The sequence below is a fragment of the Gossypium hirsutum genome, chromosome A01 (genome assembly GCF_007990345.1).
Source record: "Gossypium hirsutum isolate 1008001.06 chromosome A01, Gossypium_hirsutum_v2.1, whole genome shotgun sequence".
In the NCBI taxonomy this organism is placed as follows: Eukaryota; Viridiplantae; Streptophyta; class Magnoliopsida; order Malvales; family Malvaceae; genus Gossypium; species Gossypium hirsutum.
The window spans coordinates 42,847,398-42,863,878 of record NC_053424.1 but is presented as its reverse complement, the minus strand read 5'-3'; the positions used below and the strand labels follow the sequence as shown (position 1 = coordinate 42,863,878).

At 33.7% G+C, this 16,481-nt stretch overlaps 2 protein-coding genes across 3 annotated transcripts; one reads left to right on the top strand and one right to left on the bottom strand.

Moving 5' to 3' along the window:
- The first annotated feature begins 1,354 nt into the window (after positions 1 to 1,354).
- LOC107918144 (40S ribosomal protein S15a-1) lies at positions 1,355 to 4,377 on the top strand. 2 transcript variants are annotated; one of them, XM_016847675.2, is made up of 4 exons: positions 1,355 to 1,637; positions 2,409 to 2,562; positions 3,060 to 3,220; positions 4,137 to 4,377. In XM_016847675.2, the coding sequence occupies exons 2-4, from the start codon at positions 2,430 to 2,432 to the stop codon at positions 4,233 to 4,235; spliced, it is 393 nt and encodes a 130-aa protein (XP_016703164.1). In that variant the 5' UTR covers positions 1,355 to 1,637; positions 2,409 to 2,429; the 3' UTR covers positions 4,236 to 4,377. The 2 variants fall into 2 exon arrangements, with proteins under 2 accessions (XP_016703164.1, XP_016703165.1); XM_016847676.2 differs by having other exon boundaries at positions 1,506 to 1,637; positions 2,412 to 2,562.
- A 3,748-nt stretch (positions 4,378 to 8,125) lies between these two features.
- Positions 8,126 to 9,889, bottom strand: LOC107918182 (UDP-glucosyltransferase 29). The gene has a single exon (XM_016847713.2). The coding sequence runs from the start codon at positions 9,818 to 9,820 to the stop codon at positions 8,420 to 8,422; it is 1,401 nt and encodes a 466-aa protein (XP_016703202.1). The 5' UTR covers positions 9,821 to 9,889; the 3' UTR covers positions 8,126 to 8,419.
- Between the last annotated feature and the right edge of the window lie 6,592 nt (positions 9,890 to 16,481).

Below are 16,481 nucleotides of genomic sequence, written 5' to 3'. Positions count from 1 at the left end.
GTTAAATGGTGTATCTTTGATGCATTTGTATGGTGTTTTGTAGTTATTGACTCTCTTTCTTTTTGAAGTAAATTTACAAACCATATAGCCCCTTAGTAAATGATGAGTTCATTTTATGAATGTTGCAAGTCAGTCCCTTGATGAAACTTGGAATTTGAAGCCTTCTTTTTCATTGAAAAGTTCATATTTTCAGTTAGTATTAATTTCACTTATTTAATATTGAGTTAGATATGGATTCTTATAATTAGAAGGTATTCACGTCCATAGACCCACACTGTCCAAATAAAGGTTATCACTTTTTTCGGAAGCTTCAACTCGGGTGAATTGAATTTTACAAGTGAGCATCCATTTATCACTAATTCAATCATGACATACTAAAATTTTGCAAGTACACCTTCAAGGGATATAGTTTTAAAAAGTTAATTGGTAATAACTAAAAATTCCTAATTTTTTTTCTCTAAGCCATTTGTTTCTTTTTTCTTCTCATTCACTGTTTATGTTTTCTCTCTTTTTAATTTGCAGATCTATTTTGTGAGTATTTTTGTTGTCTTTTATAAGTTGTGATGATTAGATGACAGTGCTTGTCGTTCGTTAAAACTCCACCGGCCACCAATAGTTTTTCTTGAAAAGTGGGTGGTTTTTCGTCAACTTATCATTTTTTTTTCTTTTTTGAGAATATTTTAGACTAATAAATAATTTCACGTGTCGATTTGGACCTGTGTTGTTTTAAGTTTTATATGTTTTTTTGTTTGTTTTTCCCTTGTTTAATAAGTCTTCAGTTTTTGAAGTTTTTGTCTGCTCCTGTAATACATTTTTTCGTCTTGTTTATACATGTAATCTTAATTTCACAAATGATTTTAGGAATGATTTTGTTGTCGTCCTCTCTAGTTTGGTGAATGCTTGATTATTTTGTTGAATTTTGCTCGTTGCTTTGGACTATCTAGAGTTGATTTCCATATCGTATTAAGTGCTTGTAATCATTTAAGATACGTTGTGCTTGAGTTGTGATAAAGTCATTTATCAACATGTCATAATATTTTATTGATGCTGTGGCTAAAACCTTTGTTGTGTTAATGGAACTTGTCATTCATCATCTACGATGAATATTTGTTATTTATTTTTTTAAATTATATGATTTCATTCATTGAATGAATTTATCTTTAAAAATAAGAGAAAAATATTATATACTAAATCTAGAAAAAAAACCCAAACGTTATAAACCGCAATGATTAAATCTCTTATTAAGATTTCAAAAAATAGGGTTTAAATTCTATGATTATCGTCTTATTTTTTCATTTGTAATTTGTATCAATTTTTTTTTTATAAAAAAGACGACTCAAATTATAATAACTTTAAACATAACCCACAAAGCCGAAGGCGTGATTGACATTTTACTTTGTTTAAATCTGATAAGAGTTGAATCGATGCTTTATTTTAGGCCCAAACAGCTTAACTGGGTGAGGCTTTCGTATAATTTGTTCTGATGATTCCAGAAGGCCCGCATAAAACCCTAAGCCCTAAAAGTCTTACTATGTTGCACCCGCCCCTTTAAAAGGCAAAAACCCTAATTATTTGTCCCTCTTCACTCTCCTCAAGCAACTTTGACGCAGCTGCTATTTCTTTTTTGTGGTTTTCAGGTATGCTAGACGCTCCTCTCTTTTTTCTTTGTCGTTTTGTTTTTTCTATTCACCGTTCGTAGATCTTTATGCACATGCTTTTTATATTGTTAAATTTTTGTTACTGATCTTATATTCCATTTTCAAAAGCAAAACTGAAATGGTTTTCTTTAGGCTTATAGGAAAGTTAAGAAAGAACTCTTAGTGTTTGGTTTTCTTAAATGAGTGCTTTTAACATTTCCCACCCTTCTGCGTGCCTATATGCTAGCTAGCAATAGAAAATCTGGGTTTTGTTTGAAACCGAAGTCGTCATTTTCTACGTTTCGAATTTGAATCACCTTTGTAGATTGTTGAAACCTAATTCTTTAGTTTCTACGTTTCGGATTTGAATCGTCTGTAAAGACTGTTGGACTTTAGTTTCATCATAAAAAAGATTTGGATTTGAGTACTATCTAGAGTGATGCATACTTGTTACTAGAAAAAGTGAATATGGGTGTTGGTTGTAACTGAATTCTTCACTTTCCATGTTTCGAATAGCCTATGTAGATTGTTGGACTATATTTTCATCAGAAAAAAAAATTTTGATTTGAATATGATATAGATGGTTGCTCATTTTTAATAGAAAAAGAAAACCAGGGTTTTGGTTGAAACTGAATTCTTCACTTTCTACATTTCGAATTTGATTTATGCGTGTAGATTGTTGGATCTTAATTTCATCATAAAAAGGATGTAAAATTGAATATTATATAGATGAATGCTTCATTGTTACATATTTCATGTAAAAATCTGCAGCAGCAGCTTGTATTTGGAAGAATGGTGAGGGTGAGCGTTTTGAATGATGCACTCAAGAGCATGTACAATGCAGAGAAGAGGGGCAAACGACAGGTCATGATCCGACCGTCCTCGAAGGTGATCATTAAGTTCCTTTTGGTCATGCAGAAACATGGTAAGTTTCTATATGATCTCTACCTTTTATCCTTCATTCAAGTTGTAATTTACAGTACACGGGTATAGGTGTGAGTGTAGATGCGGGCATGTGTTGGATGTTGATAAGTTCAATTTTTTCTTTTATAAAATTTAAATAGCATTTAGATTGTTATATTTACGTATTCATGTTGTGTATGTGTTGGGTGAGCAACATAGGTTATGATTTGATTTATTGTAATATGAAGATGCAGGTACGTTTAGGTTTCACTGGCATTGCAGGTTATATAGTCTACCTTTTTTCTTTGTTCTATTTTAAACCTAGGTTGGGCATGCATGTTAGGGTTGGGTTCGTATCATATATGGATAAGTTAAACTTTATCTAAGCTTTTACAAGCACTTGTAGCTTCATATCTCTGTGCTCATGTTGGATTTGTGTCAGACAAGCTACATAATTTTTTATCTGATTCATGGTAATATGAAGATGCTAATACATTAGGTTTTTGATTGGCATTGCAGGTTATATTGGGGAGTTTGAGTATGTTGATGATCATAGATCTGGTAAAATTGTGGTTGAATTGAATGGGAGGCTGAACAAGTGTGGGGTGATCAGTCCTCGTTTTGATGTCGGTGTTAAGGAGATTGAGGGTTGGACTGCTCGGTTGCTTCCTTCAAGACAGGTTAGCTTAGAAACTTTTCAGTCTTTTAATCTCTATGTATAATGTTTTCCTTATACTGGAAATGCATTTATGGAAGCTCAAGTTCAGGTTAGTTTACAAACATAAGTATGACTTTTATGGAAATGCATTCATAAGAACTGGTATGTGTTTGTCTGAAGAAAAGATCAAAATACATTTAATGGCGGAAACAAAATTTGATGATAATTCTAAAAGGAGTAATGTTTTGTAATAATTTGAGCTTCTCATCAGCTCCAATGTTATATAAAATATTACACAATTTGTAACAATTTGTTTAGTTGGATAATGTTTTGTGTAATTTATGTTACACAAATGTCTTGATTGGTTAATGGTGTAATAATATTCGGAAAAAGCTTGTTTATTACAAATGTATTACAATAGTTGGACATAAAATAAAGAATAGTTAGTACAAATTTGAACATGAAATTAGAAAGATGAGTATTCAAAATAAATAATTTTTTTTTCTTTTAGCTAAAATTAAGTCATGGGAATGGTTAAATATTACTAATTGAATAAGTTTATTTCTAACCCATATACTAAAACATAATACACTTACCAAATGTAGCAAAATGTTGTAAGATTGTAATAATTTGTGTAATTTGTTAATATTTTGTGCAATCACACAAGTACAGATGTTGTAATAATTTGTATGATTGGCTAATGTTTTGTGTAATTGCATAAAACGTTATGAAAATCGTAATGAATTTTGTAATTGAATGTGTAATTACACGAAGCATTACAAAAGTTGTAGGGAATGTTGTGTCGTTGAAGTCAAGTAGTAAGGGACTGCAACTTGTTGTATCGGAATCCGAGTAGATGTCTTGTTTGGCATTAGCTATAAGGTTGTTGAATGGAAAGAAAATTGAGTTGTGTATATTGTGGATTGTTATGATTGCAGTTTGGTTATATTGTGCTCACAACATCAGCTGGAATTATGGACCATGAAGAAGCCAGAAGAAAGAATGTTGGTGGGAAAGTACTTGGCTTCTTCTACTGAGAAATTTGCCTTTTTCATTTTGAATCGAACTCATATTATTAAGATGGCATCTTTTTGTAGTTCAGCAATTATGGTTTTAATGTTTTGTTTACGATTATGAATTGTTGGGTTGGTAAGAGATTTTGTCTATTTGGGAGTTTCAGATATGATTGTTATGTTTTTAAAGCATTTTACGCAGGATTGGTGGGGTAAAATCACTTTTGTTTGGAACAGCCAAAAGCTTATGTGGTATTAAAAACCATATGAAATCCACGTAAATCGTTTTGACTATTATTCATGTACATTGGAATTTAAACCATTCTTTGAAAAGAAAATGAAAGGTTTTCATCATTTCAATCAAAAAAATTCTAAATTGAACAAAATTTTAAATAATATATTTGTTATGGAAGAGGGTAAAAAGGAAAAAGAGATATTCATATTTTAACGAAATAAAATTCTATTTAAATGAATCTCAAATTTATTTTAATTTTCATCACTTAATAATAAAATGTACAACTTACTAAAGATGGGCTTCGATTACATCTAAAGAGGAAGAGCTCGCCATGGTGGATTCGGTGCAAATGAAGGAGATGATGACTTCTTTTTTTTTTCTTTTTTAATGTTTGAACATTTATTTAATTACCTTTTTAATCTTAAATTAACATGCAATTCATAACTTTACAGGAATTAATTGTCCACCTCAAAATAATATGGTCAAATTCCCATTTAAACCCTTACACATTCACTTTTTAAGCTTTTTAACAAATAGAAATTAATAGTGATTAACTTTTACTGTTTTTATGATTTAATCATTGTACTTCACTTAACCATCAAATTAGTGAAATTTTTGGATCAAAATTTAATTTACCTATTTAATTACGAGCTAAATTTACAGAAACGATATCTCAATACCTCAATTTCCAACACTATTGACTTTTGAACCGATACACTTGTACCTTGACTAACTTTTCACATAACTAAAATTATTAACTAGAATTCAGTATAATACTATAATAATCTCATGAATATTAATAAATAATATTTACTGACTCGATCATTGGAAAATGGAGTTCTGAAACTATCATTTTCGGTACGCTGAAAATCGGGTTATTACAACGAGTTTATTTTCTTGGCATTTGATAATTAATTATTGTATCTTCATTTTTAGTAGATTAAGAACCAAATATTAATAAAATAAGTGTTTTTACGCATTTTCTGCTATTTTGATACCCGGAAGGCTGATTCGGGCCTTATGAGTGACTAATGGGCTATTTAAGTGTGTAGAATGTTAATTCAGGCCCAAGAATACAATGGATGATAATCGGGCCGTGGGATAAGTGAGCTCAATAGGGCAACGAAGTTGCCAAGGCCGTGAAAGCACTTGACGCCATGCCGAGGAGCAATTCTTTGTATTTTCTTTTTATGTTCGCTTAGTTGGAACTTTCTAGTCCGATGTGAAGATAATTGTAAGTGGAGATTACTCCGGCACTGCACTCAAATATATTTATGAGCTTTCTCCTATCTCTTGTTCTTTTATTTATATTTTTGTTAACCTTATCAATTAGTGTTTGTATGAATAATTGAATAGATTATTGTGCTTATTTTATATCTCGCATGATTAGATTAATAAACTAATTTATTTGTTAAGTGATTATTTATCTAAAATTAGTTGTTTATTCAAGAGTACTTAGTATATTAGGGAGTGATGCCCCTATGGAATATCAAGACAGGTGAGATTGGAAGTGTACCCGTATGCCTAGGAAGAGTTTGGAAGGGTGACTTAGGTGATAATCTTTAGTGAAGATGAGACCGGAAGGGTATTATTAACTAAGGGTGATAAATAAATAAATCGAGGATAATTAATTATTTAATTAGATAATTAGAGATTTAATTGATTATATGCTAGAGGCTTGCATTGTTGACATTAAGAATAGGAAATTACATTAGGTTAATTTAGGTTTATTGGTTTAATTAAAATATTAATTTGGATTAACATTACTAATTTGTGACTCGATTAGATTAGTAATTATTTTCTATAATTAATTTAATAATAGTTTCTCCAATATGCAATTTCTTGAGTACGATCCTCGAAATACTTATTAGTGTTTCATTGTAAACTTTATTATATTACAATTTGACTTGTATGCTTGTGGACATAATCGATTTAATTATATATTTTTGGTCTGATATTTATACTATAAATGATAACACGTTTATAGGTAGTCAACAACCAACAATTGGCTTATCTACTACAGAAGTGGAGTATATGACAATCACAGAGATGATTTGGCTTCAAGGGTTGCTTGGTGAACTAGAAATTAAGTAGAAGTATGTTAAAGTGCATTGTGATAATCAAAGTACTATTAAGTTGGCAAAGAATCAAGTTTATCATGCAAGGATGAAACACATTAATGTCCTATATCATTTTGTATGAGAGATTTTGGAAGAAGGTGCAGTAAAGATCTAGAAATTTTTAACCACTGAGAATCCTGCAAATATGATGACTAAGGTTGTGACTGCGGTCAAGTTTCAATTATGTTTGGAGTTGATCAATGTTTAAACTTGAAGTTTGAATTTTGAAGGCACCATCAAATGTTATTTTGCAAGGAGATTGAAGATGTGAAAAATTGCTAAAGTGTAGATTTGTTGAAATAACACAATCCCACATCTAAAAAGTACAAGGTTGTGGAGTTCTTGTACTACTGTAAGTAGAGATGGTCTCTCCCCATCTAACTCATCCCAAAATTTGCCATTGCAATTTTTTCCTCTCGTAATTTTTCACCTGTATGTTTGCAATGAAATATATTTGGTAGTGTTTGAGGATATAGACACAATTTGTTGTACCTCGTTAAAATGTGTTATTTATTGTTTCTCTTTCAATGTTTTGTAAGATAAATTTGTAATGATATATTGTGCTGTTAAAATACATTGGAAGAATATTCTATCCAAGAGATTAAATTTTAAGCGAGATAACTATAACCCTTTTAATCTTTTCTAAGAATTGGACCTTGTATGATTTTTTAATAAAATAATTTACTCTTTTTTACTTTATTCGCACAAAATGTACCCATCTCATCTGCATGATATATATGAGGGTGAGGTAAACTTCCTTTATAGCATTGACCCACCCTAATAATGTTCATACAAACGTGAAGCAGGGGCGTTGAAAATCTGAATTTCTGGTTCAACCATATATTTTTACATTCGTTTATTTATTTTTAAATTTATTTATGGGAATTTTAAAATTATATATTTATTTAATATTATGTTTATTTATATTCTAGAGCAACGTTGATGAATAATTTACTTAATTTTCTTTTAACTAGAACAATTTTAAAAGAATATATTCAATACTTCATATAAATTTTGATATATATTTATTCTTTTAATTTATATATGAGTAAACCTTTTTATCAAATATAATGTTTATGTAGGCTATGGTTTTATTAAATGAAATGTAAATGCAAAGAGCATGTTTATGATGGAAGGATGCATTATTAAATAGGGTAAAAACATGCATTTCACTAATTTGATTGTTGTGTTTATCCATTCATATATATATATATTTATTGGTGCAGATATAATAAATAAAACTCGAGATTAAATTGGTTGAGCTGTCGATTTAGTTGTTCTGTATTTTATATTTGTTTCAATTACTTAGTTTCATTGGCTATAACACTTAAAAATAATAATTTTAACTTTTGATATATACTTTGAATTTGTATCTAAATATTAAAAGATTGATTTGAGTATTAAGTTAAAAGCTAGAGCTTATTTGAGTATATATGTTGAATGATTCAACTTATCTGAACAAAAATTGGGCACTTGTTGGGGGAGAAAAGAGGTGGTTTTGGATTTGATTTAAATTTAAGAAATGTGGTTTAAAATGTTAATTTAAAATATTAGTCCAATTTAAGTTTTACTCTCAGCTCCACTTGTCCCAATTTTAAATATCTTAAAATGGAACATACAAAAACTACAACTTCGAAAAGAAGATTTAAGCCAAACAAAACCAGCAAACCCGAAGATGGACAATGACATACAAATCGTAACACAATCAATGAAGCTTCCACTTTATTCAACAAAGCCTGTCATAAGATCTCTCCATTACTCTTTAAGATTTCCATCACAGGGAAAGTGATGAAACCAAAAAGAAGAGACTTCATCAAACCTCAACCTTATTTGTTTGTCCCCTAATTAAACTGTCAAACATTTACTTTTTTATCATGAACCTTCAACCCTGCTTTATGTAGAATTTGGTTAAATTCTTGTACTACTTCATCCATCTCTTCATCTCTTTTGATTTTAATGTTGTTACTCATTTCTCTAGCTTTATTTCTTATATTCTCCCCATCTTTCTCTCCCACCACTTGTTTGATCACTTTGACTATCTCTTCTCTTTCAATGCTCCCATCCTTACCTCTCTTTACCTCTACTCCAACACCAACATCTTGTACAAGCCTAGCATTCCATGGCTGGTCAATATGCATACGCATAGGCATTGCTATGATTGGAACTCCAAATTTCAAGCTTTCCATTACAGAGCTCCACCCACAGTGACTCACAAATCCCCCAATGCTCGAGTGTTGCAGTATTTTCGCCTGTGGTGCCCAATCTTCCACCATCAGCCCTCTCTCACCAATCCTTTCCAGATATCCTTCAGGTAATGCCTCTTCAAGTTTGGGTTTATCTTTATCTCCAACAGGGAATCTGAGGACCCAAATGAAGTTCACCTCACTAAGCTCAAGCCCCTCAGCAATGGCTTCCCTTTCTTTATTCGAGAGATAATACTCACTCCCGAAGGAAACGAACACGGTGGAGGCTTTTCTCTTCTTGGTAAGCCATTCAAGTATCTCTTTCTCGTTCTCATGGTGTTCTTCAATGGCGTCTCGAACTAGTGGACCTGTTGGAACTACCTTCTTGTTTAATAGGATCGAAAGATAGTCCATGTATTTCCCTTCAAGCTCCCTAAAACTCTTAACCAAAATGATATCCAAAGAGTGTTTAAAGGGCTGAAAAATCTTTTCTGTATTACTGGAATCAGGTGGAGTACGCCCAAACTCGTTTCTGGAGCTTTTTGTTGGCATAAAGTAATCGTTTATGTAAAATTCAGGAGAGGGAAACTCCTCCCTTTTAAGTTTCTTCCATGCATGAAATGCGAAAAAAGGCCCAGCTGCAGAAGCTGTGTAGAAAAATATGGCAGGTATGTTGAGTGAGGAAGCAAGTGTAGGTGCCCAGGGTTGATGCAAATCATAAATAAGCAAATCCGGGTTATGGGTTTTCAATATTGTGGCAAACCCATCACCGGACATTTCGACGGCTTTAAATAGGGCGTTCAATAGATGGGTTGGCAATCCTTTGGTGGTGTCATGGTAAGAAGGAAGCTCAGGCAACAATGGCAGCTTGAACTCAATGAATTGAATTGAAAGTGAGTGATTAGGTGAAATTTTTGGCTTGATGGAATCAAGATTTGTAGCGGTGGAACAGAAGTAAACGTACAAGTTTTGGTTCATGAGCTTCTTGGCTAGCTCTAAGAAGGATGAAATATGGCCATGAGCTAACCATGGGAACATTAACACACGAATTCTCTTTTGCTTTGTATCCATCTCTCTCTTTTGCTCACTATGTTTGATCGATTTATAAATATAAATGAAATGCAGAATATCAATTATTACGCACATAAAAATATCAAACAAACGTCCATGATACGAAAGAGACAAAAATGGAACCACCCCATGTGCAGGGTCAGGGAAACTTCCAAGTTAATAATGTTCATACATACAAACGTAAAGCATGGGGCGTTGAAAATCAGAACTTCTAGTTGGAGTAATATTGTTAGGATCGTCCCGATTAAGCAACAAACAAGTAAAAATAGTAGAAGAAATTGAGAAGATGAACACACAAATTTAACGTGGAAAAACCCCTCAAAAGAGGATAAAAAACCACGGGCAAAGATAAATTTACTATAATGGCAAAAGAATGAAGAGTACAAAAGATGGAGATAAAAACTAAACCCCGAAAACTCGAAAACAAAGAACCCTCAAACGTAAACACAAAATTCTCTGAATGTGTTATGAGTTCTAATCTAATGGGTGTCTATTTAATTCTAAGATTGTAAAGGAGCCTATTTATAGGCTAAATTAGTAAGTCAAATAAACTATACTAATAAATGCTAAATATATTATACTAATAAATACTAAATCTTCTAGAAAGAAAATATATTTTTGTTTAACTTGACTTGCAAGCAATCTCTTAGAATTTGGGTCACACAATTCTAACAATCTCCACCTTGACACGAATTCTTTCAATGCCATCTTTGCCAAAACCCGCCATGGGCCTATCTTGAACTATGCAGGGAATTAACTGAGTCGAATCTATGCTTAGAAGCTGGAAGACTTCTAGCCTTCGACTTGTGCACTGCCAAATCAAAACTAACCCGGGTCTGATTTTCACGAATACAGTGCCCTAACTTTTCAAAACCTGCATCCAAAAGAGAAACTCTCTTCAACGAAACGGTCATACCTTTTTCCCTCCTATGACCAAGTTGCCTCCGCTTCAAATGAGTTGACTTTGACTCCGTAATGGACGAGGGACGTCCGATTTCACCGGTCACTGTAGAACCTTCCAGAATATAAAGACTGCCGGTTCTTTTACCTTTTAACAAAACGAGAGCTCCACGAGATACTTTAATGTTGCTCGACTCGATGTTGATTCTGCATCCTTTCAAGTCTAAAATACTCAAGGAGATGAGATTCTTTCGTAAATCAGGTACATACCTGACATCTGAGAGTGTCCAAATCGTCCCATCGTGTATCCTAATTTTAACAGTACCAATACCGATTATTTTACTAGATGAATCGTTTCCCATGTGCACAACTCTACCTTCAACTGAACTGTATGTGGAGAACCATTCTCTATTGGGACACATGTGGAAAGAACATCCTGAATCTAGGATCCACTCAGACGTAAGCTTGGAGTTATCGCTCGTTGACACTAACAAGAAATCATCACCGCCTTCATCGACCAAATTAGCACCAGCTACATCTTCCTCGTTACTCTCAGCAGCTCTTTTATTTCGCAGTTTATAACAATCTGCTTTGACGTGACCTAACTTTTTGCAATAGCGACACCTTTTGTCTCGTTTCTTTGATGCTACCAAAACGGAAGCTTGTCTATCTGCTTTGCTATTCAAATCAAACTCATTGTCGAGTTTGTCTCTACTCAACAAATGACCCTTCACATCTTTGAACGAGAGTTTGTCTCTGCCATAAATCAGGGTCTCCCTGAAAGACTTGTATGAAGAGGGTAAAGAGCACAATAATAGCATAACTTGATCTTCATCGTCAATATGAACCTCAACGTTCTTTAAATCATTTAAAAGAGTAATGAATTGACTGATGTGATCTTTAAGAAGCTCACCTTCGTTCATGCGAAACGTAAATAGACGTTGTTTCAACACTAAACGGTTAGCCAGAGACTTAGTCGCATAAAGAGTTTCTAACCTTTTCCACAAGGCGAATGAGGTCTTCTCCATCAATACCTTCTGCAATACTGTATTCGCGAGGCACAACTGGATTGCAAACAAGGCCTTTTCATCAAGCTCTTCCCATTCTGTTTGATTTAGATTCTCAGGCTTTTTCCCTGTAACAACCTTTTTCAAGCCATTTTGAACTAGAATTGCCATCATCCGAACTTGCCACAGATTGAAATTTGTCTCACCATCGAACTTCTCAATTTCAAACCTTGTTGCTGCCATCTCTGACCGGGCTGATCTATGAAAGTTAAACTAGCTCTGATACCACTTGTTAGGATCGTCCCGATTAAGCAACGAACAAGTAAAAATAGTAGAAGAAATTGAGAAGATGAACACACAAATTTAACGTGGAAAAACCCCTCAAAAGAGGATAAAAAACCACGGGCAAAGATAAATTTACTATAATGGCAAAAGAATGAAGAGTACAAAAGATGGAGATAAAAACTAAACCCCGAAAACCCGAAAACAAAGAACCCTCAAACGTAAATACAAAATTCTCTGAATGTGTTATGAGTTCTAATCTAATGGGTGTCTCTTTAATTCTAAGATTGTAAAGGAGCCTATTTATAGGCTAAATTAGTAAGTCAAATAAACTATACTAATAAATGCTAAATATATTATACTAATAAATACTAAATCTTCTAGAAAGAAAATATATTTTTGTTTAACTTGACTTGCAAGCAATCTCTTAGAATTTGGGTCACAGAATTCTAACAAATATGAATGAACTGTTTATTTATTTGTGGAAATTTAAAATTGTATTTCATGACTAATTTATTTAATTTTCTTTAAAAGAATATTTTCAACACTTTAGGTAAATTTCATTTATATATAATTAAAATGTTTTATTAAATGAAATGTAAATGCAAAAAGCATGAAAGGATGCATTATTAAATAGGGGAAAAATAAGCATCTCACTCATTTGATTGTTGTGTTTATTTGTGCAGTCTTATTCAATGTTAAATACATTTTTATATTTTTATTCAACCATACATTTCTTGTAAATTCAACCCAATTTTTGGGAAGGTTGTAATTTTTTATTCAACCCAATTTCTTTAACCAAAACATTTAATATGTACAACAAGCAAATACAATAACTATCAAATAAATCACAACTCACTTGTTGGGGAACTGAGAAGGGAGAAATAATTTTGATTTTACCATTCAACTTATTTGTGCTTCTCAACCCGGCAATACTAATCCATAACTATTCACATCAATTGTGATCTTATTTGGGCCTCATTCTGTGATGAATAGTCGTTGTTAATGCCCCAGAAACTTATGGTGATTCATTTTTATCACATTAGTGGGGTTAAAAAATAAAAAATAAAAAGCCTTTCATCAGAAAATGTCGGTTCTTTGTTTTCTACTTTTGATTACTTGCCAAGCAACCTAGTTGTTGCAGACTTGTACTTAGCTGCGTTTACTTGTTGAACATAAGATTTTTTTTATCTAGTTTGAATGTTATGAGCAACTCTGGAAATATCTCAATGATCCACAGAAAATGCTTATAACAGGGACATCCACACCTTAGTACAAATGGCTTGAAATGGAGCATCCAGAAGTGAACATGACAGAAAACACCATGGCTCATTGTTCTCATGCACTTTCTTCCGGTGATGGCCTCGGTATTTGCACAGCTTCAACCATTGTTGGATCAGTTGTAGCAAATGTCCTTATATGGCATGGCTAGGGGCATTGCAAGACGTGGTGCTCCCCATGCTAGGCTTGGAAAATATAAAGATTGCGTGTAGGAGAGGGTGAGAGACTGAGGGAGACAGTGGTTTACAAATTAGATGTGGTTTTAGGAGAGGGAGAGAGAGTCTGCAGAGTTTAATGGGAAAGGGAAAGCGGAGAAAGGAGATGAAAAGAAAAAAAATTAAATGTTTTACCACGTGTCGTGATTTAGTTGGTACTACTTTTGATTCAAAAAGGATTTTAAGCACCCAAATTAATGAAAAATACGCTGAAGTTTAAGGATTAATTTTTCATTTAAGCTTATTATTAAACAAAAAATCACTAGTGTAAGGGTGAAGATGCGAAAATATAATTTTCAAGTAAAAGGAATAAAACTTAGTAAGTGGAATTGAATTTTTTTTAAGTGTGTTAGTAACTCTATAAAATTGAAAAATATTGGAAAGAATAACTGAAATAGTTTGTATTATTAATCTGTTTGTATCAGTATAGAGATGTGATTTATACATGAGAAAGAGAGGCTAATTGTTGCTAACTAATCTATTAACATTATACCAGTCTTGATAACAGGCTAACAACCTGCCTAACACATTCACATACTCTAACATTTACCCAGCTTTTCAATAGGTAAGACTCAAAGTAAATTACGAAACCGAGTAAACAAAGAGACATACAATGGCTTTGTAAAAATGTTAGCAACTTGGTCACAAGCCCAACAATGAGTGAACCGTCAGCTACCTTTTCACGGACAAAGAATAGGTCAAGTTCAACATGTTTGAACTTGGAATGTAAGATTGCATTGGCAACAACCGCTATTGCACTAGAATTGTCACACCAAACAATAGGGGAGTTAGTAGAATGAATTTGTAACTCTGTTACCAGGGAGACTAACCATGTAATATCACTGGTGGCGGCAATAAGACTTTGATATTCGGCTTCTGCTGTTGATCGAGAAATAACTTGTTGCTTTTTCGAACACCACGAGATGGGCGTATTGCCAAAATACACATAATATCCTGTCGTAGACTGACGATCATCAAAATCCAACCCCCACTTTGCATCAGCATAACCGACAAGAGATAGTTTGTCGGATGGACGAAAAATCAGGCGATGATCAATAGTCCCACGTAAATAACGTAAAATTCTTTTTAAAGCCACCAAATGAACTGACGTAGGCGAATGCATAAAGTTGGCACACATGATTCACAACATAAGCAATATTTGGCCGTGTCAATACCACATATTGAAGTGCACCAGCAAGACTTCGATATTTCGTAGGATCAACAAGACGGTCTCCCTCATCTTTAGACAACATGGACGAACTGATCATAAGTGTATGGACATTCTTAGCATTAGTCAATGAGCTCCTGTCAAGAAGATCTTCGATGTACTTGCACTAGCATAAGTGCAGACTCCTAGTGGAAGATCGAGTAACTTCAATACCTAAGAAGTAGTAGAGATCCCCCATGTCCTCTAGAGAAAACTCTTTATGTAACAACTGAATAAAACTATTTATACTGTCAGCCGTGCTCCCTGTAACAATAATATCATCCACATAAACCAGAACAAAGAGAATTGACTCGATCGCTACTTGAACAAACAAAGATGCATCAGATTTGGATATAAGAAATCCAGTTGAAACAAGAGACCGTTTCAATTATCAAACCAGGCACGCGGTGTTTGACGCAACCTGTATAATGCCTTTTTTAGACAACATACTAACTACTCACCAGCCGGACCACATTGAACATAACCTGGAGGTTGTTGCATAAAGACTTTGTCGGTGAGATCACTATTTAAAAACACATTATTGACATCGACTTGACAAAGTTGCCAACCACAAGAAATCGCAATCATCAATATGGTTTGAATAGTCATAGGTTTGACCATTGGGCTAAACATTTCCTTGAAATCACACCCAGGAACCTGCGAACATTCTTTTGTGACTAGTCGAGCCTTTCGCCAAGCAATGGTCCCATCAGAATTTTTCTTTAACTTAAAAAGCCACTTACACGCTATCACCTTCCGTCCACGAGGCAGAGAAACAAGTTCCCAAGTAGAGTTAGCCATAAGGGTATCAAACTCAACTTGAACTACTAGTTTCCACTCTGGATCAGCAAGCGCCTCTTCAATTGTGCGTGGTTCATAGTCAATGGCTTCAATAGACAGAGCCTTGGTTTTAAAAATCCCAGCTTTAGATCTAGTAACCATAGTATGAGTATTCACCTGTTGAACAGACGGAGGTGCTAAAGAGGCTATACCTGGAGTAGTTCTTTGAGCAGATGAACCTCCAGTGTTTGAGACCGAGGGCTTGAAACCCTCATGAGCAGTTCTTAACTCGATTGATGAACCACCGGATGCAGACTGTACTGGACTATGGTGAAAAAACGAAGCAACAGTGGTTCTCGCGATTGTTGCAGCAAGCTGGAAGGTAGTAGACTTAACAAACAGAACATACGTGGAGACAATTGAACTAGGAGTAACTGTGGGCATTGTAGGGGAAGAAAACAAGAATTGTCGTTCGTAAAAAATAACATGACAAGAAACAATTATCTTACCATCTGGAGTGAGACAATAATACCCTTTATGTTGAGAGCTGTATCCCAAAATGTACACGGTTGAGAGCGAAAATCCAACTTGTGGTGTGTAAACAGATACAAATATGGAAAACAATAGAACCTAAAGACCCTTAAATGCTCATATGTAGGTTCATGACGATGAAGAATCTAATATGGGGATTGTCCTTTCAACACTGGAGTAGGTAAACGGTTTATGAGATACACGACATTACAAAAAGCATAACCCCAGTTGTTCATAGGCACATTGGCTTGAGCTAAGAGAGTAAGACTAGTCTCAACAATGTGCCTATGCTTTCGCTCAGCCACTCCATTCTGCTCTAACGTATGTGGAAATGATAGACAATGAATTATCCTAAGATTAGTGAGAGTTTGCGTGAAAGCACGATACTCTCCACCTTAATCACTCAGAAAACTTTTATTGCCTTTCCCAAACTGAGTTTGAATCATCTTCTGAAACTG